General features: G+C 44.2%; 1 protein-coding gene across 1 annotated transcript in view; it reads left to right on the forward strand.

The window, feature by feature from the left end:
- Positions 1 to 27,396, forward strand: part of ABCA13 (ATP binding cassette subfamily A member 13) — a gene marked incomplete at its 5' end in the record, with an annotated part of 336,636 nt that overhangs the window by 127,058 nt on the left and 182,182 nt on the right. The window contains 6 exon segments of the mRNA XM_082400416.1: positions 4,710 to 4,726; positions 4,729 to 4,823; positions 6,443 to 6,614; positions 9,186 to 9,244; positions 9,248 to 9,287; positions 10,849 to 10,980. Coding sequence (XP_082256542.1) covers positions 4,710 to 4,726; positions 4,729 to 4,823; positions 6,443 to 6,614; positions 9,186 to 9,244; positions 9,248 to 9,287; positions 10,849 to 10,980 — 515 coding nt within the window.

Raw genomic sequence — 27,396 nt, forward strand, 5'->3', positions numbered from 1 at the left:
TTCAGAAAAAGAGATGGAGACAGCGAAATGTTTATGAAGGTCAGAGTAGTCTTGTAAAAAGGTTTAAACAAATGAGAATGTTGGATTTCCTAATTTCCAAGTTTATTGACAGGCTTTTGTTTGGGTTCCAGAGTAGGGATAAATGCACGGAAGAATCTGGAGCGTATTTCTTTGATTCATACTGTCCTGATAATAAGGAGGTGACAGACAGTCCTATTTCTGAGGTCACTTAGACATCCTGGATTTAATAGGCTTCTCCTTTTATTGTTAGTTTTATAAACAAATGGTTATCAAAAGTTGAGAAAGTAGAGAAAAAAGTCATACTTCATACCCTCTTCTAAAACATCAGTTGGTTTTTTTTGTTTGGGGACTATTCTTCCTTTCCATGACCTTGAACTCATGATATCTTGCTAAGAGAGAACGTTTTTGTGTTTTTTCATTTGAAGCCATTTATGGAGCATTTGCTATGTGTCATGTATGCACGTGACTGTCATACTTGGTGGTGAAAAAGGTGTCGTCCTTGCCTTCTGGGAGCTTGCAGACCAGGGGTTACCAGGACCGTAAGAGCCCTGAGAACCGCAGTTACCCTCCCCTGTGGGATTCCCCAGGGATGGGAGTCACAGGACCTCTCGCCACCCAGTTGGGAAGTTGGTGGAGGGGCACACGCGTCCACATCAGACACCAGTCTCTTCCCTAAGGTCCGAGGGAGGATTTGAGGTCGAGCAGAGCACTCGTGTTCCTCCTCCCCTCCCTCTCCCTCATCCCCTCCTTCTGTGGTTAGTCTGCCTTCAACATGCTTCCTCCTTCTGCATTTTAAAAATTCACTTGGTGCACACATAGTTTCATTATTTTCTTGTTCTGTTGATACTTTTTTCAAAGGACCATACATGGATTTTATTTATCAATTCTCTTTTTTTGTCTTTTCTAACTTACTTGTTATTTCTGTCTTTATTTTTATTACTTCGTACTTTTATATACCCTCAATGTGTTATGCTGTTTCTCTGATACCTGAGACCCATGTTTGATACATTATTTTTAGTGTGTTTTTCCTTTAATTTGTGTAGTGACCTAAGGTGATGACTTTTCTTTTCAATCATTATTTCAACTATGTTCCATGGATCTGATATACGACTAAAAGTTCATTGTTTTCTAGACACTTGCAATATGGGTTTCTACTGTCTTTTTGACCCAAGAGCTGTTTAAGTTTCTTTTAATTCCCAAGTGGAAATTCTGGGGAATTTTAAGCATGTGAAGTTACTCAACTTACTTATAGTAAGAAAAATTCAAATTAAAACTAGTCTGCGATAGCATTTTAAAAATCAGATTGACAAAATCCAAAAATTGCATCATACCCTAAATTGCCAAATACTGCTAATAAACCCTAATTTTTACATTGCCATCAGAAAATACTGTGTTTATCATTTCCACTTTTTGAATTTATGGCATTTTCTCTGTCAACTATTATATAATCTACTTTTCTGAATGATTTATGGGCACTTGAAAAGAAATTTCTGATTTCCTGTTTTTATAGTACAGAATTTATCTACATTAACTTTGTTGTTTAGGAATTCTCTGTCCTTATTTGTGTCCACTTCATCTGTGCTGAGCTAAGATAGATAAACTGTAGTCTCTTGTTACTGGAACATCCCCTTGCTTTTTCCTGTGGTGTTGGCCTTTTGAATCTTGGGGCTGAGTCACTTTGTGCAGAGCCATGAATAATTGTGTTCTGGGTCTTCCTTAATGCTTTGTGGACGTAATTCTACCTTGTATAAAATTAAATTAATGACCTCTGCTTTTTCCCCCTTTCCTCTCTCTCTGGATTCACAGTTTGCTTGCCATGCCTTTGCCCATCCTTGCATTTTAAACTTTTCTGAAGTGTCTTGTTTTAGGCGTGTCTCTTGTGTGCATCACATAGCTTCATACATGGGGGAGGTTAGCTGTTTAACGGTATGAAATGGAATTTCACGTATATATGGTCTTAGTTATGTAATATATTTTTCTATACTTATACCATTATTTAGGAATGTTCTGCTGTTGTTCTAGTGGTTCCCTTATAGTTATAACTTTGTACAAATAATATCAACCCTTTCTTTCTTTTTTTTTTTTTACCATGACCAATAAAAAAACAACGTAATTTCTCTTCTTCCATCACTTCTTCTTTATCATGCAATTTTAGTTAACGTTATTATCTCAGTGTCCTCCTTTGTACGTTAAAGATGCCTGTACTTATATTCTACATTTGTCAGCGTTAAACAGATAGCCTTTGATTTTGGCATTTACCAACTCATTCTTCCTCTTTGAAGAATTTCCCCAACCTTCCAATTTTTGTTTGTTGTATCATTTGTACATTTCAGGGAACAAAACATTTCCAATCTGTATTGTCTTCTTATTTTTCATTTTTGTTTTAGTCTTATTTTTACTGGAAATAAATCCACTTCTTACCATTATTCTTTCACTGTGATTTACCAGTCATCCTTTTGTGGGCTGGTTTGTCTTCTAGTAATTTCCTTAAGAAGATCTCATGAGACAATTTAACCCGAGTTCTTACATACTTAAAATTCTTTGCAGCATTTATGTTTGAAAGACAGCTTGGCTGGATATGAAATCCTGGGCTCACTCTTTCCTTGAGTATCTTGTAGAAATAGCTCCATTATCTTTGGCTTTCAGTGTTAGTATAAAGAAATCTGAGGCCACCTTGATATTTTCACTCTTTTATATGACTTGGTAATTTTGACAAATTGCTAATAACTTGAAAATTCAATAATTTACTAGGATACACTTAATTGTTGACCATTCTAGGACAGTTTTCCAAGGCACAAGATGAGTTCATTCAATGTGTAAGACTTAAGCTTTTTTTTTTTTTTTTTTTATGGAAACTCTTGGTGTATTCTAGCATTACAAATTTATCATCTTCCAGTATTTGGTTTTTCTTAAGGGAATCCAATTGCATGACTTCCCCCCTGTGTTTCTTATCAACAAAATCCCCTTAATTCTATTAAGCTCTTTCTTTCTTTCTGTTTCCTTCAGCTGTGTTCTCATGTGTGGTTTACGTCTCTCACTGTGTGTGTGCAGCGTCGTTTGCCCTTGTTGTGCTCCTCATTCTGTCTCTGTCCATCTGGCGGCTATTCCGCCTTCTGTTTCTCCCCAGCCTCTTCCAGCTCACGCTCTGTGTCTTCCTGCCCCCTCATCATCTCATCGCTGAACTGTAACGCTCCTGTGGCGTGGTGTTTTTATAGGGGATTGCCTTAGTAAATAGTTTTAAACTGGTGGCAGAGATGTTGGCTCTTTTCATCTGTTTCACATCACCATCTTTTTGGCATGTGTTCTTCATTTGTTAATAATTCTGAGACTCTCAACCTACTTTTATTTCTCACGTAGCTGTTGTGCTAGATTTCTGTTGTCGTTGTTACTCATCTTGAACGACTCGGGTCTTCCTGGCCAGTTGTTTGCAAGAGGCTCCTGCTAGTGGTGAGGACCAGGGATGTGAATGCCCCCAGAGCTCAAAGGCTCTCTTCCACGGCCACGAAGAATACACGTACTCTTCACATAACCCTCCTCCTCTGTCTCCCTGGAGACCCTCTCTAGGTGGGAGTGGCTCCTGACACCACCCAGTTTAACAGGCAGTGGACACCCACTTAGCACCTGCTCTTCTCTGTACTGTGCCCCCAGAGTGTCCCTGGGCTTTAGGAAGTGTAGTGTTTTTTTTAAACAACGGACATTTATTTCTCACTCTTCCAGAGGTCCAGGGGCTAGTAGGTTTGGTTTACAAACCTACACACCCTTTCTCAGGGGTGAAGGCTTCCTGCTGTGTCCTCAGAGGGTGGAGAGAGTGACAGCTCCGGTCTGTCTTCCTCTGCTTCTGAGGATGCCAGTGTCGTCCTGGGACCCCATGCTCATCACCTCATCACAACCTAATCAACCCCTAAAGGCCACACCTCCAGATACCATCCCTTTGCGGGTTAGGGTTTCAATATACGAATCTGGGGGTGACATATTCAGTCCATAACAGAGATGTAGGAGATACAGGAACATAGAGATATTCCTTCTGGAACAGAAAGAATCACTTTTGTGACTACTTACTTAAGAAGTATAGTTTTGATGGCACATTCTAGACCTCCAGAGGGTGGGGTTTTGCTGCTGACGCCTCTCGTATCTACTTTTTTGGGTGACTCCTATATGAGCTTGATTATTTTTAGCAACTTTTTCAAATACTTGGCCATCTCTTCCCAAATACGTGTCAGAATTGCAGTGGCAGTTTTTCCTTCTCTTGTTGATTTGGACTCGTTTCCAGGAGCAGATTAGGAAAAGCCTGAGTTACACACCATGTACTGTCACTTCTCTTCTGCAGTTTCTTATTCTTTTTAATTTGTACTAAGTGGCCTCACTCAGACAGGTATGTGCAGAGCGTCCAGATTGGTTGCTGCAAGGACCACAGAGTTGGGTTTATGCGATTCCAGGCCCCTCATGTCTCTCTCCTTTACAGACATAGAGCAGGTCCTCTGTGTCTGTAAAGTTTCATCGTGCTCTGTGAGTTTGCACACCTATAAATCAGGACGCCCGACAGTGGTTCTGCCCCAGGCACAGGGTCAGACAGATCTCGGTCCTGAGCAAGCCCTGGGGCCATAAGGACAGCGGGACGAAGCGTGGGAGCAGGACTCACCGCGAGCATCTTGGGGCGGCGTTGGATGCTGACCGCACTGTCCCCACAGGTTCTTGAACAACGTCGCTCCTTCTTCCCGCTGATAGCGATGCTCACGTGGATGGTGTCTGTGGCCAGCGTGGTCCGCAGGCTGGTTTACGAGCTGGAGATCCAGCTGGAGGAGGTGAACAGCCTGGGGGATGGGAGGGGGCGTTGGGGGGTTGGGGGTTGACGGCTGCCCCATCACGGACGGGACGCTGCGTGCGCTCGGCTGGGTCCCACCGTCCCAGGAGACTCGCTCAGCACGGAAGCCCAGGGCCCTGGCAGAGCTGCAGAGGTGACACGTCTGGTCCATCCAGGAGAGGAAAGGAGGCTGAGGACGGGCCCACGAGAGTCGCTCACTCGGCAATGTTTACGCGATCCAGACAGACACACGGACGGAATTCCCGTCTTCGTTTACGGCTGGAATTCTTTACGTACAGCTTTGCTGTTTTTGTCCCAGTGTTGTTAAAACTCGAAACTATCAAAACTGCTTTTAAGAATGAAAGTTCATAAAAGCGTCTGGTAAAGACCTGCCTTCCCATTCAGCCGGGCAGATAGGTGGGCACATGGTATCCACTTATTTATTAAAGCAAAGGAAAAGTGCAGAGAGTCATTCAGTTTTTTTTTTTTTTTTTTAACAGAACTGAAAGCCATTCAAATGGCATTCTTTTTTTTTTTTAAATTAATTATTTATTTATTTAATTTATTTATGGCTGTGTTGGGTCTTCGTTTCTGTGCGAGGGCTTTCTCTAGTTGTGGCAAGTGGGGGCCACTCTTCATCGTGGTGCGCGGGCCTCTTATTATCGCGGTCTCTCTTGTTGCGGAGCACAGACTCCAGACGCGCAGGCTCAGTAGTTGTGGCTCACGGGCTTAGTTGCTCCGCGGCATGTGGGATCTTCCCAGACCAGGGCTCGAACCCGTGTCCCTTCCATTGGCAGGCAGACTCAACCACTGCACCACCAGGGAAGCCCAGTCATTCAGTTTTGACTAGAGTTGCACTGTTGTATTGCATGTTGTTCACCTGTGTAGCACGAATGCATTCCTGGATTTCTGTGTTTCTTCCCCATCCAGCTGGGCCCCAGGTGTAAGGCCTGGGACTGGGCGTTGGTGGTGCTGAGCTCCCTGCCCAGGGCCGCCAGGGTGGGGCGTGCATCTGAATTGCTCTCACTGTGAAGGAACCAGCCCTACACCCAGGGGTATCACCATGTTATAGGTGAGCAAGCGGTCCGTTCAGTGGATGGATTAATTTTAGTGTTATTGCTTCAAACTGAATTACTCTGCAAAACACATCCTAGAACCTGAGCAGTCACCCCCGAAGTGAACAGCTTAAGGCCCAGTGTTTCCCCCTTCATGTTTCTCTTTGTTGTTATTAAACAAAACCAACACAAACCAAATGACAAAAAAAAGAGGGAACAAAACCGACAAAAGTTCAATAAACCAGGAAAGGCATCGAGACTGCGGCCGGTCAGGCTGGGGTCTGGGGTCTGCTCCCCTTCGCAGCTGACTTCTCACAGCTGTGAGGTTGTTCTCAGGCCACCTCGTCCCCTTTCTCCCCCTCCCCACGGCCAGCGACCTGCTCTGCAGGGGGTTCGTTCGTGTCAATGACTGACTCTGGAGGACGCGTCCAGCACGGCGTCTCCGAGGCCATGTTTCCACACTGGCGGCCACAGGCAGGGATGAGCCCCGGCTGGCCTGTCCCCCTGGCGCACCTGCCGTGTCCTCTCTCAACCCCTTGATGACCGGTTCTCCCTGTGTTGGCAGTATGTGAGGACAATGGGCGTGCCCCCCGCTGTCCACTTGCTGGCTCGGCTCCCGGAGCACGGGGCCAAGCTGACGGTGAGCAGCGCCGCCCTGGCCCTCATCCTCGGGGTCAGCGGCATCTTCCCCTCCAGCAGCACCTGGATGGCGTCCTCTTCCTCCTGGACGTCGGGGTGTCGGTGGTCACGCTGAGCTGCCTCCTGAGTGCCTCCTTCGGCCGGGCGAGCTCGGCCGCCCTGTGCAGCAGCCTGCCCTACGCGGCCAGCTTCCTGCCCTGCATCGTGCCGGCCTGCAGGCCTCCCTCGTCAGTGCGTTGTTTTGTGAAACTGCAGAACAAGGCTGCCGTGTACCCCGCAGCACGTTTCAGTGCATCACTGTCAGATGTGTGGGGCTTTCCCGTCTCCCCGGTGTGTCCTCCACCCTCAGCTGCAGCCTTGTGGTGGTAGGTTCACTACCACCACGGAGGGCTTGCTGAAGGGCGGTCCATGAAAAACTGGTGTTTTTCACGGAATAGGGACTCTGCTCTGAAGACTCTTGGAGAAATCGGGAGCATCCTAAAGGAAGCGCACGACTTCAGTTTCTCTTTGTTTCACACATGGAAGGAAACAGATCTCCAAAGCTATTTTAGAAGTAAAAAATAAGCATTTTTTTTGAAGCATCACGAATTACATCACATTAGCTGGAAAGATGTCTCCGTTGGCTGTGTCAGAGTCACCCATCCATTTAGAATGTACCTCCCCAAAAGCATTAGAATATGTCCAGGTCTGTGCTATAAATACGCAGAAGACAGAAACTCATCCATTCTTGGTGACTGTTACCTGGTGAGCGCAGTGCCGACACACAGTAGGGTCACACAGTACACAGCACTGGGACGCACAATAGGGACACACAGTACACAGCACTAGGACACACAGTAGGGACACAGTACACAACACTGGCACACACAGTAGGGTCAGCACTGGGACACACAGCAGGGACAGCACTGGGTCACACAGCAGGGACATGGTACACAACACTGGGACACACAGCAGGGACACAGTACACAGCACTGGCACACACAATAGGGACACCGTACACAACACTGGCACACACAGTAGGGTCAGCACTGGGACACACAGTAAGGACAGCACTGGGACACACAGCAGGGACATGGTACACAGCACTGGGACACACAGCAGGGACACGGTACACAGCACTGGGACACACAGCAGGGATACACAATACACAGCACTGGGACACACAGTACATTGGAAGGGATGGTGGAGCCACGTCTCAGGGCCTGCGTCATGGCCCTGTCATCATGTAAACATCCCTGAGCTCAAGGGCAGGGCAGGTCCTCATGGCACCCTGTGAAGAGTGTGATTGGAGTCCCTGAGGGAGAATCCGGGGTGGGACCAGGTGGGAGAAGTCAGACAGAGAGAGACAGTTGCTGTGTGTTTTCACTTAAAGGCGGAATCTAAAATATCCAGCAAATGACCAAATATAACAGAACAGAAGCCGACTCACAGATACAGAGAGCAAACTAATGGGTACGAGGGAGGGGTGGAGGGAGGGGCACGATAGGGTAGGGAGCAAGAGGTGCAAAGTACTAGGTATGAAATAAATGTTCCAAGGATGTGACATGCAGGGCCGGGAATATAGCCACTATTTTATTGTAACTTTATGTGGAAGATAATCTATGAAAACATCAAATCACTATGTTGTTCAGTTGGACTAACAGAACTCGTAAGTCAGCTATACTTCAGTTATTAGGAAAAAGCCGCCCAGGGTTGCCAGGGGTCCCCTGAGGCCTTCAGAGGTCACCCAGTCCTGACAGCCCAGCCAGACTCACTGGTGTGGGTGGGGTGAAGGTCTCTGCTCATTTCGGGCCTTGGGGCAAAATGCTTCCATGAAAGCCAAATTACTCTTCTCCAGCATCAGTAAACACTTCAGTCTGCCCTGGTTTCCACAGCTCGGCTCCTATGCCTAGATTTGCATGGTATTCATCAGTATGTTATCCAGTTTGGGTTAGTTTATGTCACACCGGTAGTCAGTAATTTTGTGTGTTAATTGGATGTTTTCAGAATAATGAAAACAACTGGGACCACTCAGTGACCCCACCAGGTATTCCTTACATATACAAAAAGAGCCACTGACCACCCGGCCTGAATTTCAACGGATGTGTTTTGTTTTTTATTTCAATCTTTAGGTTTAAGTTTTTATGTCTACAAAGTCTGATTTCCTTTTTACGTGTTGAAATGGTTTCTAGCAAATAAAGAATCTAACTCTGGTACATTATATTTTTAAATGTAAGATCCTTTTCCAATGAGCTTTCTTTTTTTTAAACACCAGAACTCGCTGCTGGAAATGAAATCACATTTTCCTCCAATGCGCCCTCTTCTCGTGTGCAGTCTCCATCAGTCGGCCTGCAGTGTGCTCCAGGGCATTCACTTGATAAAAAATACATAGTAAGTTGCTCTATTCCATTTGCCACTGCTTTGTGTTATACATTTGTGTGTACCGTGCATTGTATCTACGACACTTCAAGCACTGCAGTAAAGAGAGAGAATTCCTTTTAACATTAAAAACTGGCTTGTTATCACACTTTTCAGAACAGGCTGATGCACGGCCCAGTCTTGGGCTCAGATGTGGAGTCACCGCCTGGAGCGATGGTTTGGCATCATTAAGACCCTGAATGTGCTGTGGTGTCATTATTTGAACTTAGGGCTGTGGACTTTCTATGGCCCATTCGGACACTAACTTGCAGTTTTTCTCTTCTCCCCCTCGATCTGCAAGCAGTACCTCCTCTCCACAACTGCCTTTGGATGAGGAGTATTTTTGGTTACATTCCTGGAAGGGCAAGAGGCAGGTAAGAGGATGCAGTTTTTAAAAAAGTGACTCAGGTTTTTGGAAATTTAGTTATCGTGTTGCAAGCGATACAGTAGAGAGTGTTAGTTACAAAGCAGAAGGTTTGGAAGGAGATCCTGGCGTTGGTTTAGCTGATGTAAACCCCTCCCTCCATCCAGTTACCCTGGTTTTAGGAACAAGGACAATCCTGGCCTCCTGTGCTCCAGGTCGACTGCCCAGCCAGTGCCTGGGGCTTCCTCGTGACACCCCTGAAACACACTTGGTCAATTAGTGACCCTCGGAATTCTCCCCTGAACGGGCTGTGCAGGGTCTCGTCTCTTAGACTGTTACTGAGCTGCAGTCTGTCTTCCTGGACTTCCTGCCCACTGTTCCTGGTTTCTCTTTCTAACTGCCTGTTTTACATGACAGCTGTTTATATATCTTCAGCTGTCATCTTCACCTCCAGGGTTTCTGGATCCTTCTTGAAGCCATGATCCAGAAGGATCTCTAACCAGCATAGAACAGAGAACAATTATCTCCCCTCTTTTCTCTGTATTTTATTCCTATTAATTCAGCCTACAATAATTAAAAAAATTTTGTTGGCAATGTTTTTCACTTATATTGAGATTTTGTCAGCTAAAACCCTAGACCAGAACAGACATACATTTCTTAGATGTTTATATAGTTTTTTGTGGTGTGTTTTTGAAAACACAGGGAAAATATATGCCATATATGAAACTGAACTCCAGATAGCATTACATTAGCTCATTAATTTGTGCCAGTCTTGAAATTCTCCGACTTTTCTGTAAAACATGTTGAACTGTTCTGAACTATACTACACTAAAAATGTATTAAAACAGATGAGTAATCCTGAAATGACCTATCCTGAATTCTTCAAACTGATTTTTAAACAAAATTGGATCATAAGGATATGGCAGAAAAATGGTCACTGTTAGATCCTTTGAATATTTCGGGCCAAATTCCAACAAGTACACAATGTTAAAACATTTATTTTATTGAGTTCTAGGTTAGTACCATAGGAAAATTGAGAAAGATAAATATTTTTCTTAAAACAAATTATATTTTAATCCAGCAATAACTTGCAAACATATTGTAATAAGAGAATAATTCTTTCCTATTGCAGATCCTATAAATCCTGTTTATATGTTTTCCAAGAGCGAGAATAGTATAATTTAGAGTTTGGGTTCTCAAGGAGCTGTCATCTTTTCTTTAAACATGCTTATTTTCCCTAAATATAGATTGTTTTAGTTAAGTAAGTAATATAAGTAATATATATGGTATATATATATACTATATAGATAGTATATAGATATAAGTAAAGCAAACTTTAAACTTTTTAAAATGTTAGGTATTCAGGCATTGATAATGGTCACCCACCTGCTGTCCTTGAATCAGGGTGAGATGAAGCTAACATTTCACAGGAGGTACAGGGCCCATGGCCTTGACCTGCCTTTTGTTTTAGTTTTGCTCAGCTTTGCCTTCAGGACTGATGAATTCACCTCACCAAAGTCTGCCCGAAAGAGGGTGAGCAGCTCTGACTCTGACCTTACTCTTCCTTCCAGGGATTCAGTGGGATAATATGTACCGGTCTCTGGAACTAGGGGGCATGACATTTGGCTGGGTTTGCTGGATGATTCTGTTTGATTCAGGCCTTTACTTCTTATGTGGATGGCACTTGAACAACTTGATTCCTGGTAAGAATTCTGCACTTTATAAGATGACAAAATCAACTTAAAAAACAGTTTGAACTGATGTATGTGAACATTAGGATAATTATTTATTCTTTAAATAAGACATCAGAAAGGGAGTTGATAGGATGTTTTATTTTATTTTTATTTTTTTAAAAATTTAATTAATTAATTAATTAATTAATTTTTGGCTGCGTTGGGTCCTCGTTGTTGCGCATGGGCTTTCTCTAGTTGCGGCGAGTGGGGGCTGCTCTTCGTTGCGGTGCACGGGATTCTCATTGTGGTGGCTTCTCTTGCTGTGGAGCACGGGCCCTAGGAATGCAGGCTTCAGTAGTTGTGGCATGTGGGCTTAGTAGTTGCGGCACACAGGCCCTAGAGCGCAGCCTCAGTAGTTGTGGCATGTGGGCTCAGTAGTTGTGGTGTGTGGGCTCAGTAGTTGTGGCATGTGGGCTCAGTAGTTGTGGCTCACGGGCTCTAGAGCACAGGCTCAGTAGTTGTGGCGCACGGGCTTAGCTGCTCCGTGGCATGTGGGATCTTAGTTCTCCCACCAGGGATTGAACCCGCGCCCCCTGCAGTGGAAGTGCGGAGTCTTTGCCACTGGACCACCAGGGAAGTCCTGAATTTTTTTATTTCTTAAAGAATCTTAGTTCCCTAATCATTTCTAGATTTTTATCTTTGGGCTCAGTAATTCTTCCATATGGTCTGCTCTATTTCCAGAGCTTTCTATTGCATTCTTCCTTGCATTTATTGAGTTCCTCAGCTCCAGAATTTCTGTTTGGTTCTTTTTTAGAGTTTCAATCTCTTTGGCAAAGTATTACTTCTGTTCATTAATTTTATTCCTGAGCTCATTAAACTGCCTTTCTGAGTTTTCTTACAGCTCGTGGAGTTTCTTCTTGACAGCTATTTTGAATTCTCTATCAGTTAGATCACAAACTTCTGTGACTTTAAGTTTGGTTTCTGAAGAATTGTCACTTTTCTCTCTGTGCTGTCATGTTATGGTTTTTTGTGGAGCTGGATGAATTTCTCCTCTGCTGGCTTGAAGTAGTGAACACCTTTCTTATTTTGGTAAAGCATTTTTTAACTTTGATTCTAACAGTTCAACAGATTGGTGATTAGAGGCCCTTTTTTGGTTTTTCAGTAGGTGGTGCTGTAGCGCAAGTTTTTGGTTTCTCTTACCCGAGCAGCCTCGGGCTGCATTTGGGACTCAGAACTTCCCACCTGTCCACGGCCTGTGCCAGAGGTGTCCCCACTGCCCTTGTTCCTGTTCTTTGCGCCTCTGGAGTCCTGGTTCCCTCTGTCACTGGCATTGCCACAGGAGGGCACCAGGTTGGAGGACGCCTTCCCTGCATCCCAGGTGGCCTGGGTCGGGCACTGCTGCCCTGGCATGGCGAGGGGGGGCAGGGAGGGGCCGAGGTGGCAGGTGTCTCCCCCAGGTCTGGGGTTGTCAGACAGGGCGGCTGGAGTCATGGGTGCCACCGTGGCTGGAGGGCCCGGGGTTGTCGGCCCCGTCCTGTGGCTGTGGGCACCTCTGTGCTGCGAGCCTGGGGTCCTGTGCCCCACCTCCCGGGTGCTGTGGTTCTCTGGGCTGTGGGCTCAGCTGTCGTGGCCCCAGTGGGGACAGGGATCACAGGCCCCGCCTCCTCTATACCTTCAGACAGGCAAGTGTGAGGGTCTCTCCAGGGTCCTGGTGTACTGGGCAGAAGAACCTTTGCTGAGTCGCGGGTGTTTTACGAGTTGCACATTGAAGGGGTGGACAGAGGGAGCATCTCATGCCCCCGTGATGCTGACCTTGAATCAAAGTTGGTGTTTTTAATCGAGGAGAAAAGATACATAATTCAGTCAATCTATTAGGGAGAAAAAGTTTTGCTCATTCATAAATTCATCAAAATAAGTAGCATTAAAAATAATGAAGAAATAAGAAAAGTATGATTTTAAAGAGAGGGAAGGCCTTTCAAAACATCATGCCAAGGACATAAGCAATAAAAATCACTAGTTTTCATTATAAGAATTTACATTAATATTTCAAAGTATCCAAAGAAAAATGACAATATGCTTTGCAAAGTTATGAAAGAAAATTGAAATTCTCAGGTCAAAGTTTAAAAACATAATATCTCAGTGGAAATCCTAGCAAATAACTTGAACCAATCATTTATTAAAAACTAAAGTTTAAATTTAGTGAATTTATAAAAAGGTTTAATGAGCACGCAAGAGCATAGATTTGCACATACCTAGTAGACAATTTTTTCTTCTCTATGATAAAAATGACAATAACTAGTGCAGGAGATAGACTGTAAAAATTGACTCTATGTTTTGTTTTTTGTTTTGTTTTCTCAGAATGCTAAATAATTTAAGAAGAGGAAACGATTGGCGGGGTGGTGGTGCATACAACAGCATAGAAGGGAGAGAGACATGTTTTCGGAGCAAAGCAGCCTGGTGTTGGCCGAAAGAGTTTACTCCAGTGGTTTTGTCGAGGAAATGCTTTCTTCCCACTCTTCCTTTAAAAACTGTGAGAGGCATGGTTCTGTCTTCCCGGAGGAACTGAAAGAACAGACCCTTGAGTGAAATGTGGACGTGCTGTGAGCAGGTGTCTTTTGAAAGGTGATGATGTGCCCTGGAGGCGAGATGGACCGCGCATGTGCGCTGAGATCCACCGGTTTTGAGCTGGTCCTGTCTGCTCGGCGCTCCCGCCCGGCTCCTGAGAACTCACGTGTGTGTTCCCCCTCTCCTCGCATCCCGGTCTGTGCCCGTCCCCGCAGTTCCTGGCTCTGCTTCCTGCTCCAATGATGAGTTTGCATGTTGGTCTTGTAGAGAGATGTGGTCCTTCTTGTTTGGACCTCCGGATCTCCTCAGAATGAGGTTTTCGTTAATTTTCTAAGTTTTGCTGCTTCTGGCAGCTCTGGACACTGGGAATCAATCACCTGGCCGTAGGCTATGCCCAGTTCCCCAATCACTGCCTCGAGGGAGGGGAGGTTTGATGAATGGGTGCAGGGTGGAGAAGTGATGTGACCACGACTTTCCAGAAGATGCCCTGGAGAACGGGGTCTGGGAGTTGGTGGAGAAAGCTCAGGGGCAGGACAGACCAGAGAGATTCTGCCACCAGAAGAGGCTTCTTGCAAGAGCAGCAAACACCGAAAGCACTGAGCCCAAAAGAATCTAAAGCAGGGTCTCAGAGAGATATTGGGGCATCCACGTCCATAGCAACGTTGTTCACAGTGACCAGAACGTGGAAGCAACCCAAGTGTCTATCGCTGAATGAATGTGTAAATAAAGTGTGGTCTATACATGCAATGGAATGCCATTCAGCCTTAAAAAAGAAGGAAATTCTGACACTTGCTACAAGGTGAATGAACCTTGAAGATATTATATGCTAAGTGAAATAAACAGTTACAAAGAGATAAATTCTGTATGATTCTACTTATATGAAATAACTAGTGTGATGGTTAATTTTATGTGTCAACTTGACTGGACTAAAAGATGCCCAGATAGCAAGTGAAACATGATGCCGGGTATGTCTGTGAAGGTGTTTCCAGAAGAGATTGGAATGAGTGAAGCAAATGGCCCTCAGCAATATGGGTGGGCATCCTCCAAGCTACCCAGGGTCTGAATAGAACAGAAAGGCACAGGAAGGGTGAATTTTCCCTGTGCTTAAGCTGGAGCATCTCTCTTCTGTCTTTGGACACTGAAGTGCCTGGTTCTTGGGTCTTCAGGCTCAGACCAGGACTTGTACTAGCAGCCCGCCCTGGTTCTCAGGCCTTTGGGTTTGGACTAGAACCACACCACTGGCTCTCCTGGGCCTTCAGCTTGCAGACGGAAGATGGTGGGACTTCTCAGCCTCCATGATTGCATGAGCCCAATGTGTCATAGTAAACTTCTGTCTATGGACACACACACACACACATATGTATATATGTCTTCTTGATTCTGTTTCTCTGGAGATTGCTGAGTGACATACCTGCAGTAGCCAAATCATGGAGACAGAAGGTAGAATGGGGGTCAATAGGGGCTGGAGGAGGGGGAGGTGAGATGGTACAAGGTGAAAGCTGTTCTGGAGGTGGTTACACAACAGTGTGAATGTACTTCACATTCCTGAATTATTTGCTTAAACATGGTTAAGGTGGTAACTTGTGTGATATGTACTTTATGATAGTTAAAAAAAAAAGACTGAGCCCTTGAGGGAGGTGTCTGGTGCTCAGAAGTCCCACTTTGTAGATCATGTTTCAGGGGAAGAAAAGGAGCTTGGGCGAGCTCATGGAGGAGGGAAGTTGGCCCAGAAAAGCTGAGCGATGGCGGGAATGCTGGTTGGTGAGGAAGCGCTGAGTCATCCCTTATCATGTGAGTCAGCAAACTATCAGCCAAGCTGGCGGTTTCTAGAGAGCATTTTATTTTTTTCTGAAAGGTAAATCAGGTCAACTTGGGGCTCAGAAGGGAAGGGAAAGCTGTCTTCCTTGAGGGGCCAGGAGACCTAAGAGCCCAATTTGCTTATCTTTTGGAAGGACCGAGGCCACGAGGGCCACGCTGGGTCTGGGGTTTGCCGGCATCGGGCTGGGGGCCACTCTGGGTGGTTGAACTACTGGCTAGATAGGAAGACCAGAGTCTATTCCAAAATCAAAGATCAAAACTCCAAGATCGTTGTAACACAGGTATAAAAACAAAAAGACACAGAGTCGGCCAAAGATGGCAATAAATATTTCTCCTTTTTTTAATCATGAAATTCCTGATTCTTCTGTTTCAAAAGTTAAAAGAACAATTGCAGTTGGTAATTTATATATCCTTAAATAACACAGAGTATTTATTTTCAACTTTGACAAAGTCTGCCAATAATAACAAAAAATAAAATTGCTAGAAAATATCAGTGGGATCTCAGATCCATAAGTAGTAATTACAATTTCTAGGTGTTCCCTGACTCAGTTTGCTCTTTTTAAGACAAATATTTTGTAACACACCCTTGACTCTCTTGAGATGAAATTCACAGATAATAAAGCCTACCTGCACACGTGATACCTGCAGATGATTTAAAAATTAGTGTAATGTCTTAACTGTAATATAAAAGAGAAAGAAAAAGTAATTCGTAATGAAATAATATACAAATTCTCAATGCTCAGCCATGACTTTATTAAAACACAAAATGAGGTAGGTACTCGGATGCTCGGAGTAAGTTTATATGTTTAAGGGAAGAAAAATGATCAGAAAGCATTTGGTACTACAAGTAAAACAAACAGAGGAGATAAAGATAGAGAGTAGAATAAAGCTAATATTCAGGTAAGTAATGACAGATAAGACTCACTTGTATATGATAAAGATGGAAATAACTTTAATTAAAGTAGGAAAAATTAGACACAAATGGACTGGATAAAAGAATGATATTTTGGTAAATGATCTGGGTCTTATTTAAAAGTGTACGATCAGATAATTCCCTGTGTCATCTCACGGGGCTGGTAATGATGAAACGGCAGATACATCCGTCTTATAATTCCACCCCATGTCGCGGCCTCCACTCAGACTCTAGAATTTTAGACTTTGGTTATTGTATTCTGTAGTCAGCGTCAGGAAATGGAGGGTGGACTGGACAAAAGAACGGTAATAAAGAGGGTTCATGGAGAAGACACGGGGAGATGCCTGGGAACAGCATCAGAATAAGATTGAAATATAACAGGAAGCCTCCCTATGAATCATTTGAATGTGTAATTTTTATACAATGGATTTCTTACTGTGCTATAATGCTATATATATATATAATGACAGTAACATAAAATAGTTTTCAGAAAACCCTTATTAGTAACATTTAGCACATTCATGAAACTATGCTAACTTTAAGAGCATTTGGTTCCAAGTTTGTTGGAAGCGTCTCAGCTCTAACACGTATTGTGGGTCACGGGCTGTCCCGTAGCCACAGCTGCGCTGCCCCGCAGACTCAGACAGCGAGCCGGCATCACACCCATGATGGGATGTGGTTTCCCGAAATGATGAACAACTTCCTCATCAAATAATCTCCCACTGGGTTTTAAAGTGGTTGCACTCCTGGAAAATTCTGTGTGTAATGGAACTGCCCAGGAACTTTGGGTTTATGTGTCCTGCACTCACGTGACCATAAGAGCTTGTCCCTTGCGTGAGTGCGTGCGGTGGTCTCACAGGATGCAGGCCAAGGACAGGTCTTTGTTGGGTTGGGTTCTGTGCCTTGCGGGACTCCTCCCTTCCCACATGCCTGCCCACTGGAGTGGATTTGTGCAGCCCTTAGTCGCTCATCAGGCCTTTTTATTTTCTGTGTTTCTACTAATCTGACATCCTGGGCTTTCCTGACTCTGGAGGGATGGCCCCCCAGGGCGAGCTAATCCCTGGAGACAGTGAAGGCTTTGCTGGTGGGCACGCCTTTCACACTCAAGACAGCCTCTGCTGCAGGTTCCCACACTCAGGCCACTGTCCCCTGCCCTCCTCACCCGGGCCAGGGCCAGGCAACCGGGGCAGCCCTGTGCCCAGAGCCCGCGGGCATTACTCAGACTGGCCGGTCCTAAGCCTGCTCGCCCTTTCCTGCCACGGAAACCACAATAGAGGCTGTTGCCCATGATTTCCCTGGTTTCCTCTGCTCCCCGACTGACCCTGCTGCTTCCCTGTGAGGCCCTGCAGGGTGAGGCACGTCCCCTCCTCTTGAGAACTGTGACGACCAGAGACTCTGCTGGCCTCATTGTGCCTGAATAATAATAAAGCCTACGTTTAAAACTACCCGTTCAGTCTGCCCACTCAAAGCGCCCCTTCCCACGTGTCCAAGACAGCCCTGGGGGCTCCTAGCCACTTGGGGATCAGGACAGTCACCGTGTGAGGGTCTCCCCGGGTAGGAGGGTCTCCCCAGGTTGGGGGGCGGGTGGGAACTTCCTGTCTGTCTCTCACACACGCTCACACATGTATATACACCGCCACACCGGTGCTTTCTCTGCGTTCCCTTGTCTTTTTGATGAAGCGATGGTGTAGGAACGCAGCCCAGCGTTTCCCAGGCTCAGTGTCTGATGGGGACACCCTGCAGGCCCAGTGTCATACATCACACGGTCTCCCCGCCTGCAGGGCCCTGCACTTCACTCAGCTCACGAGCAAGCATCTGGTCCTCCCGGAGTTGGGAGTTTTGTTTCATAAACTCTCTTTACGTGCCTCCAGTGGGATCGGATTCTGCCCTCTCCGTCCAACATCCCCGGCTTCTTCCTTCGCCTCCGTCCGCTAGGGGGCAGCACTGATCAGCCTCCCGGCCCCGTGGGCTCCGGCGTCCCCCCTCGAGCAGCAGAGCTCGGGAGGAACTGAGGGCCTTGGCATGTGTTAACGTTCCCACAGCACTTGGTAATGTGAGCAGGTGCCCAGAAATCAGGCGTGACTTCAGGAGCAAAAGCCCAGGGTGGAGGAGCGCCGAGTGGCCTCTGTGCCAACTGGGACTCGGCAGCTTCCCATCCGCTTAGATTAATAGGTTAATTAGGAGGATTTAAAAGTCCAGACAGAGCAAACCGAAGATGGGCTACTTAGCAAATCATCCTTAATATTCAGTTTATGTCTAATTTGTTTTTCTAACTCGGCACGGCCTGCAGCCGTGACCCTGGCCCGGGCCTCGTGCACCAGACCTGGACCACCCAGCGTCCTCCCAGCGCCCGCCAGGCCTCTGGGGGCCTCCCCACCTCTGCTGATCCACAGTCTGTTCCATCCCCAGCGTCTGCCCCGCCTGCTCTTCTACCAGGCGGCGCCCCTCCCACTGGCCGGGGTGGCTCCGGGGCTCGCTCAGCCCGGGGTGGGAAGGGGGGTGGGGGGCGGTGTGCTTCCAGCAGGAAACCGCTGCCAGAAGGCCAGAGGGAGAGAAGGGGCTGCCGGCCCCGCAGACCGAGTTCCCTGATGTGTTCGTTGCTCATCCTCTCCTTCTGTTTCCGCAAACGCATCATTCACACGACTGTCCAGGACCTGACTCTCGTTCCCACTGGGTGGCTGAAGAGGGTGGGGCCCAGGAGCTGAGGCAGGCGAGGCTCCCTGCTGATTTGAAGGGGCAGCAGCGTGTGTGCAGGAGGGCAGGTGCCACCAGAGGCCTCCTGGCGGTTCCCCGAGTGGCTTTTTTATTTTTTTAGCAGCAATAATTTTATTAACAAAAATGAGAGCGATCGCTTACAGTATTTGCTTTGTCTGGTAAATATCAACTCATTTAGGTACTTAATGCTCATTATCATCTCCATTTTTACGGATAAGATAACTGACACACAGAGAGGTTATTTAAAACTTAAATGGCAGAACTAAGATTCAGACTTAGTCTGGCACATAGCCAATGCTCTTAACTGCTACAGTGCCTTGCCTTCTTTTGGCCCGAAGGACTGCGTTCCACCCAATTAAATAGGGCATTCCAAAATGCTTTTCTTGATTTAGTTGATAATATAGATTTTAAATACACAAAATCTCAGTAATATAAGGACTAAAACATTTAGGAGGGTAGAACATTTTAATATAATTGCTTTTTGATAGAAGCTGAGAGGATTTGGCATCATAATCTATATTATTGATGTTAATTTGACACTCTAAGTCACGAATGACTTTTTTTTTAATTTTTAAATTTCATTTATTTTTTTATACAGCAGGTTCTTATTAGTCATCCATTTTATACACATCAGTGTATACATGTCAATCCCAATCATCCAATTCATCACACCACCACCACCACCACCCCCACCACCGCTTTCCCCCCTTGGTGTCCGTACGTTTGTTCTCTACATCTGTGTCCAATTTCTGCCCTGCAAACTGGTTCACCTGTACCATTTTTCTAGGTTCCACATATATGCATTAATATGCGATATTTGTTTTTCTCTTTCTGACTTACTTCACTCTGTATGACAGTCTCTATCTAGATCCATCCACATCTCTACAAATGACCCAATTTCATTCCTTTTTATGGCTGACTAATATTCCATTGTATGCATGTACCACATCTTCTTTATCCATTCATCTGTCGATGGGAATTTAGGTTGCTTCCGTGACCTGACTATTGTAAATAGTGCTGCAGTGAACATTGGGGTGCATGTGTCTATTTCAATTACGGTTTCCTCTGGGTATATGCCCAGTAGTGGGATTGCTGGGTCATATGGTAGTTCTATTTTCAGTTTTTTAAGGAACCTCCATATTGTTCTCCATAGTGGCTGTATCAATTTACATTCCCACCAACAGTGCAAGAGGGTTCCCTTTTCTCCACACCCTCTCCAGCATTTGTTGTTTGTAGATTTTCTGATGATGCCCGTTCTAAATGGTGTGAGGTAATACCTCATTGTAGTTTTGATTTGCAGTTCTCTAATGATTAGTGATGTTGAGCAGCTTTTCATGTGCCTCTTGGCCATCTATATGTCTTCTTTGGAGAAATGTCTATTTAGGTCTTCTGCCCATTTTTGGATTGGGTTGTCTGTTTTTTTAATATTGAGCTGCATGAGCTGTTTATATATTTTGGAGATTAATCCTTTGTCCATTGATTCGTTTGCAAATATTTTCTCCCATTCTGAGGGTTGTCATTTCGTCTTGTTTGTAGTTTCCTTTGCTTTGCAAAAGCTTTTAAGTTTCACTAGGTCCCATTTGTTTGTTTTTATTTCCATTACTCTAGGAGGTGGATCAAAAAAGATCTTGCTGTGATTTATGTCAAAGAGTGTTCTTCCTATGTTTTCCTCTAAGAGTTTTACAGTGTCCGGTCTTACATCTAGGTCTCAAATCCATTTTGAGTTTATTTTTGTGTATGGTGTTAGGGAGTGTTTTAATTTCATTCTTTTACATGTAGCTGTCCAGTTTTCCCAGCACCACTTATTGAAGAGACTGTCTTTTCTCCATTGTATACCCTTGCCTCCTTTGTCATAGATTAGTTGACCATAGACGTGTGGGTTTGTCTCTGGGTTTTCTGTCCTGTTCCATTGAACTATATTTCTTTTTTGTGCCAGTACCATATTGTCTTGATTACTGTGGCTTTGCAGTATACTCCGAAGTCAGGGAGTCTGATTCCTCCAGCTCCATTTTTTTCCCTCAAGACTGCTTTGGCTATTCGGGGTCTTTTGTGTCTCCATACAAATTTGAAGATTTTTTGTTGTAGTTCCGTAAAAAATGCCATTGGTAATTTGATAGGGATTGCATTGAATCTGTAGATTGCTTTGGGTAGTAGAGTCATTTTCACAATATTGATTCTTCCAATCCAAGAACATGGTATATCTCCTCATCTGTTTGTATCATCTTTAATTCTTTCATCAGTGTCTTATAGTTTTCTGCATACAGGTCTTTTGTCTCCCTAGGTAGGTTTATTCTTAGGTATTTTATTCTTTTTGTTGCAATGGTAAATGGGAGTGTTTCCTTAATTTCTCTTTCAGATTTTTCATTGTTAGTGTATAGGAATGCAAGAGATTTCTGTGCATTAATTTTGTATCCTGCAACTTTACCAAATTCATTGATTAGCTCTAGTAGTTTTCTGGTGGCATCTTTAGGATTCTCTATGTATAGTATGTCATCTGCAAACAGTGACAGCTTTACTTCTTCTTTTCCAATTTGTATTCCTTTTATTTCTTTTTCTTCTCTGATTGCCATGGCTAAGACTTCCAAAACTATGTTGAATAATAGAGGAAAGAGTGGACGTCTTTGTCTTGTTCCTGATCTTAGAGGAAATGCTTTCAGTTTTTCACCATTGAGAATGATGTTTGCTGTGAGTTTGTCATATATGGCCTTTATTATGTTGAGGTAGGTTCCTTCTATGCCCACTTTCTGGAGAGTTTTCATCATAAATGGGTGTTGAATTTTGTTATAAGCTTTTTCTGCATCTATTGAGATGATCATATGGTTTTTATTCAATTTGTTAATATGGTGTATCACATTGATTTATTTGTGTATATTGAAGAATCCTTGCATCCCCGGGATAAATCCCACTTGACCATGGTGTATGATTCTTTTAATGTGTTGTTGGATTCTGTTTGCTAGTATTTTGTTGAGTATTTTTGCATCTATGATCATCAGTGATATTGGCCTGTAGTTTTCTTTTTTTGTGACATTTTTCTCTGGTTTTGGTATCAGGGTGATGATGGCCTCATAGAATGAGTTTAGGAGTGTTCCTTCCTCTGCAATTTTTTGGAAGAGTTTGAGAAGGATGGGTGTTAGCTCTTCTCTAAATGTTTGATAGAATTCACCTGTGAAGCCATCTGGTCCTGGACTTTTGTTTGTTGGAAGATTTTTAATCATTGTTTCAATTTCATTGCTTGTGATTGGTCTGTTCATATTTTCTATATCTTCCTGGTTCAGTCTTGGAAGGTTATACCTTTCTAAGAATTTGTCCATTTCTTCCAGGTTGTCCATTTTATTGGCATAGAGTTGCTTGTAGTAGTCTCTTAGGATACTTTGTATTTCTGCGGTGTCTGTTGTAACTCCTCCCTTTTCATTCCTAATTTTATTGATTTGAGTCCTTTCCCTCTTTTTCTTGATGAGTCTGGCTAATAGTTTATCAATTTTGTTTATCTTCTCAAAGAACCAGCTTTTAGTTTTATTGATCTTTGCTATTGTTTTCTTTGTTTCTGTTTTATTTATTTCCACTCTGATCTTTATGATTTCTTTCTCTCTGCTAACTTTGGGTTTTGTTTGTTCTTCTTTAGTTCCTTTAGGTGTAAGGTTAGATTTTTTATCTGAGATTTTTCTTGTTTCTTGAGGTAGGCTTGTATTGCTCTAAATTTCCCTCTTAGAACTGCTTTTGCTGCATCCCATAGGTTTTGGGTCGTCGTATTTTCGTTGTCATTTGTCTCTAGGTATTTTATTTCCTCTTTGATATCTTCAGTGATCTCTTGGTTATTTAGTAACGTATTGTTTAGCCTCCATGTGTTTTTGTTTTTTATGTTTTTTTCCCTGTAATTGGCTTGTAATCTCATAGTGTTTTAGTCAGAAAAGATGCTTGATATGATTACAATTTTGTTAAATTTACTGAGGCTTGATTTGTGACCCATGGTGTGATCTATCCTGGAGAATGTTCCAGGCACACTTGAGAAGAAAGTGTAATCTGCTGTTTTTGGATGGAATGTCGTATAAATATCAAGTAAATCTATGTGGTCTATTGTGTCAGTTAAAGCTTCTGTTTCCTTATTAATCTTCTTTTTGGATCATCTGTCCATTGGTGTAAGTGAGGTGTTAAAGTCCCCTACTATCATTGTGTTACTGTTGATTTCCTCTTTTAGAGCTGTTAGCAGTTGCCTTATGTATTGTGGTGCTCCTATGTTGGGTGCATATATATTTATAATTTTTATATTGTCTTCTTGGATTGCTCCCTTGGTCATTATGTAGTGTCCTTCCTTGTCTCTTGTAACATTCTTTATTTTACAGTCTATTTTATCTGATATGAGTATTGCTACTCCAGCTTTATTTTGATTTCCATTTGCATGGAATATCTTTTTCCATCCCCTCACTTTCAGTCTGTATGTGTCCCTAGGTCTGAAGTGGGTCTCTTGTAGACAGCATATATATATGGGTCTTGTTTTTGTATCCATCAGTGAGCCTGTGTCTTTTGGTTGGAGCAGTTAATCCATTCACGTTTAAGGTAATTATCGATATGTCTGTTCATATTACGATTTTCTTAATTGTTTTGGGTTTCTTCTTGGAGGTCCTTTTCTTCTGTTGTGTTTCCCACTTAGAGAAGTTCCCTTAGCATTCGTTGTTGAGCTGGTTTGGTGGTGCTGAATTCTCTTAGCTTTTGCTTGTCTATAAAGCTTTTAATTTCTCTATCGAATATGAACAAGATCCTTGCCGTGTAGAGTAATCTTGGTTGTAGGTTCTTCCCTTTCATCACTTTAAACTTGTCATGCCACTCCCTTCTGGCTCTGTAGAGTTTCTGCTGAGAAATCAGCTGTTAACCTTATGGGAATTCCCTTGTATGTTATTTGTCATTTTTCCCTTGCTGCTTTCAGTAATTTTTCTTTGTCTTTAATTTTTGCCAATTTGATTACTATGTGTCTTGGTGTGTTTTTCCTTGGGTTTATCCTGTATGGGACTCTCGGTGCTTCCTGGACTTGCGTGGCTATTTCCTTCCCCATGTTAGGGAAGTTTTCAACTATAATCTCTTCAAATATTTTCTCTGGTCCTTTCTCTCTCTCTTCTCCTTCTGGGACGCCTATAATGCAAATGTTGTTGCATTTAATGTTGTCCCAGTGGTCTCTTAGGCTGTCTTCATTTCTTTTCATTCTTTTTTCTTTATTCTGTTCTGCAGCAGTGAATTCCACCATTCTGTCTTCCAGGTCACTTATCCGTTCTTCTGCCTCAGTTATTTTGCTATTGATTCCTTCTAATGTATTTTTCATTTCAGTTATTGTATTGTTCATATCTGTTTGTTTGTTCTTTAATTCTTCTAGGTCTTTGTTAAACATTTCTTGCATCTTCTTGATCTTTGCCTCCATTCTTTTTCTGAGGTCCTGGATCATCTTCACTATGATTATTTTGAATTCTTTTTCTGGAAGGTTGCTTATCTCCACTTCATTTAGTTATTTGTCTGGGGTTTTATCTTGTTCCTTCATCTGGTACATAGCCCTCTGCCTTTTTATCTTGTCTATCTCTCTGTGAATGTGGTTTTTGTTCCACAGGCTGCAGGACTGTAGTTCTTCTTGCTTCTGCTGTCTGCCCTCTGGTGGATGAGGATATCTAAGAGACTTGTGCAGGTTTCCTGATGGGAGGGACTGGTGGTGGGTAGAGCTGGCTGTTGCTCTGGTGGGCAGAACTCAGTAAAACTTTAATCCACTTGCCTGCTGATGGGTGGGGCTGGGTTCCCTCCCTGTTGGTTGTTTGGACTGAGGCGACCCAACACTGGAGCCTCCCCAGGCTCTTTGGTGGGGCTAATGGTGGACTCTGGAAGGGCTCATGCCAAGGAGTACTTCCCAGAAATTCTGCTGTCAGTGTCCTTGTCCCCGTGGTGAGCCACAGCCAACCCCCACCTCTGCAGCAGACCCTCCAACACTAGCAGGTAGGTCTGGTTCCATCTCCTATGGGGTCACTGCTCCTTCCCCTAGGTCCTGATGCACACACTACTTTGTGTGTGCCCTCCAAGAGTGGAGTCTCTGTTTCCCCCAGTCCTGTCAAAGTCCTGCAATCAAATCCTGCTAACCTTCAAAGTCTGATTCTCTACGAATTCCTCCTCCCATTGCCAGACCCCCTGGTTGGGAAGCCTGACGTGGGGCTCAGAATCTTCACTCCAGTGGGTGGACTTCTGTGGTATAAGTGTTCTCCAGTCTGTGAGTCACCCACCCAGCAGTTATGAGGTTTGATTTTATTGTGATTGCTCCCCTCCTACCATCTCATTGTGGCTTCTCCTTTGTCTTTGGATGTGGGGTATTTTTTTTGGTGAGTTCCAGTGTCTTCCTGTTGATGATTGTTCAGCAGTTAGTTGTGATTTTGGTGCTTTCACAAAAGGGAGTGAGAGCACGTCCTTCTCCTCCGCCATCTTGAACCAATCCCACCATGTGGCTTCTGCAGCCTCATGTCCTCAGACAGCCTTGTTGCCCCCTTTCTGCTTGGGGAGGAGAGGAGACAGCCGTGTGCCCATGTTGGGTGGTTGTAGGACCCTGGATGGTGCCCGGGACAGAGTACAAGGGCAGTACCGGCCGTGATGTGATGTAATTACCGATCTGCTACTCCCCTTCGTCCCCCGAGGGATGGTTATTAGTGTGTGGGACCTTGGGGAATATTCCACCTGCTCTAGTTGGTTAGGGCTGCGTCACAAAGTACACAGACTGCAGGGCTTAAACAGGAGACACTTATTCTGTCACAGCGCTGGGCTCCAGACTCCAGGATCCAGGTGTGGGCAGGGCTGGTTCCTCCCGAGGCCTCTCTCCTGGGCGTGTGGATGGCCACCTTCTCCCTGGGTCCTCACATGGTCATGCCTCTGTATGTGTCTGTGTCCTGATTTCTTCTTCTAAGAACACCAGTCTTATTAGATCAGGGCCCACCCCCATGACCTCATTTTACCTTAATCACTCTTTAAATACTGTCCCTCCAAATACAGTCACATTCCGAGATACCAGGGCTAAGACTCCAACAACCTGTAACAGGTGGTAAATACTGGACCAGATGCCAGCTCAGCATCTTCCTTCACATCAAAACACAAGGGACCCCCATGCTTTCCTTTGCGGTCACCTCTTTGAATCTTTTGCATCGAGTGTGTGATTGTGTGTCTCTTCTGTGCTCGATGGTCAAAGTGCTAATATATAAAACAGTCTGCACAGAGGCCTTTATCTCTTCAATCACTTGTAGAACTTAGACCAGGCCTCATACATAAGCTAGGCTGTGTTAAAGAAAATTGATAGGTGTTAATAATTAAATCCACTTTCGTTTCAACATATAATGGGGCAAAGTAACTATTAAGTGGCTGAAATGAATTTGGAGGATCCGTTTGAAGAATGGCCATATACCTCATATAGAAATGTTAGCACTATGAGTTATCCTTCTCTGTAGGGTTTTTTTTTTTAACATCTTTATTAGAGTATAATTGCTTCACAGTGTTGTGTTAGTTTCTGCTATATAACAAAGTGAATCATCTATATGCATATGTATATCCCCTCCCTCTTGCATCTCCCCCCCACCCTCCCTATCCCACCCCTCCAGGTGGTCACAAAACACCAAGGTGATCCCCTCGTGCAATGCAGCAGCTTCCCACAAGCTATCTATTTTACATTTGGTAGTGTATATATGTCCATGACACTCTCTTACTTCGTCCCAGCTTACCGTTACCCCTCCCCATGTCTTCAAGTCCATTCTCTACGTCTGTGTCTTTATTCCTGTCCTGCCCCTAGATTCATGAGAACCATTTTTTTTTTTTTAAGATTCCATATATATGTGTTAGCATATAGTATTTGTTTTTCTCTTTCTGACTTACTTCACTCTGTATGACAGACTCTAAGTCCATCCACCTCACTCTCTGTAGGCTTTTAATTGATTAATTCCTTCAGCTTTTAATAGTGTCTAGTAATCCATGCAGACAGCAAAGACAGGAAGAGTGACAGCTAAATGGGAGGGCAATGGGGAACATTCCACAATTATTTAATGCCAGTTTCACTTTTAATAAATACCTGCCTGTTTATTGAACACCTGCTTGGAAGGCGTTTTGGGGGAAGGGTACGTGAGGGCATCGCAGGTGGCTGGGCCAGGCTGAGGAGGGAGGCTTGGGGCTGATGCTCTGTACCCCGCGGTCACTGGTCCGTGTATGGGATGTGGATTGAACAGGTTAAGATGGGATAACATTTTATAGTGATTTAGCTGAGATATCCTACTACAGAATCTGAAATAATTGGTATAGACGATTTTATTTACAAAGCAGAAATAGAGACATAGATACAAAGAACAAACATATGGATACTAAGGGGGAATGCGGGGGTGGGATGAATTGGGAGATTGGGATTGACATATATACACTACTGATACTAGGGTGGGATGAAT

Source organism: Balaenoptera borealis, assembly GCF_965194805.1.
Source record: "Balaenoptera borealis genome assembly, chromosome: 7".
NCBI classification, from domain to species: domain Eukaryota; kingdom Metazoa; phylum Chordata; class Mammalia; order Artiodactyla; family Balaenopteridae; genus Balaenoptera; species Balaenoptera borealis.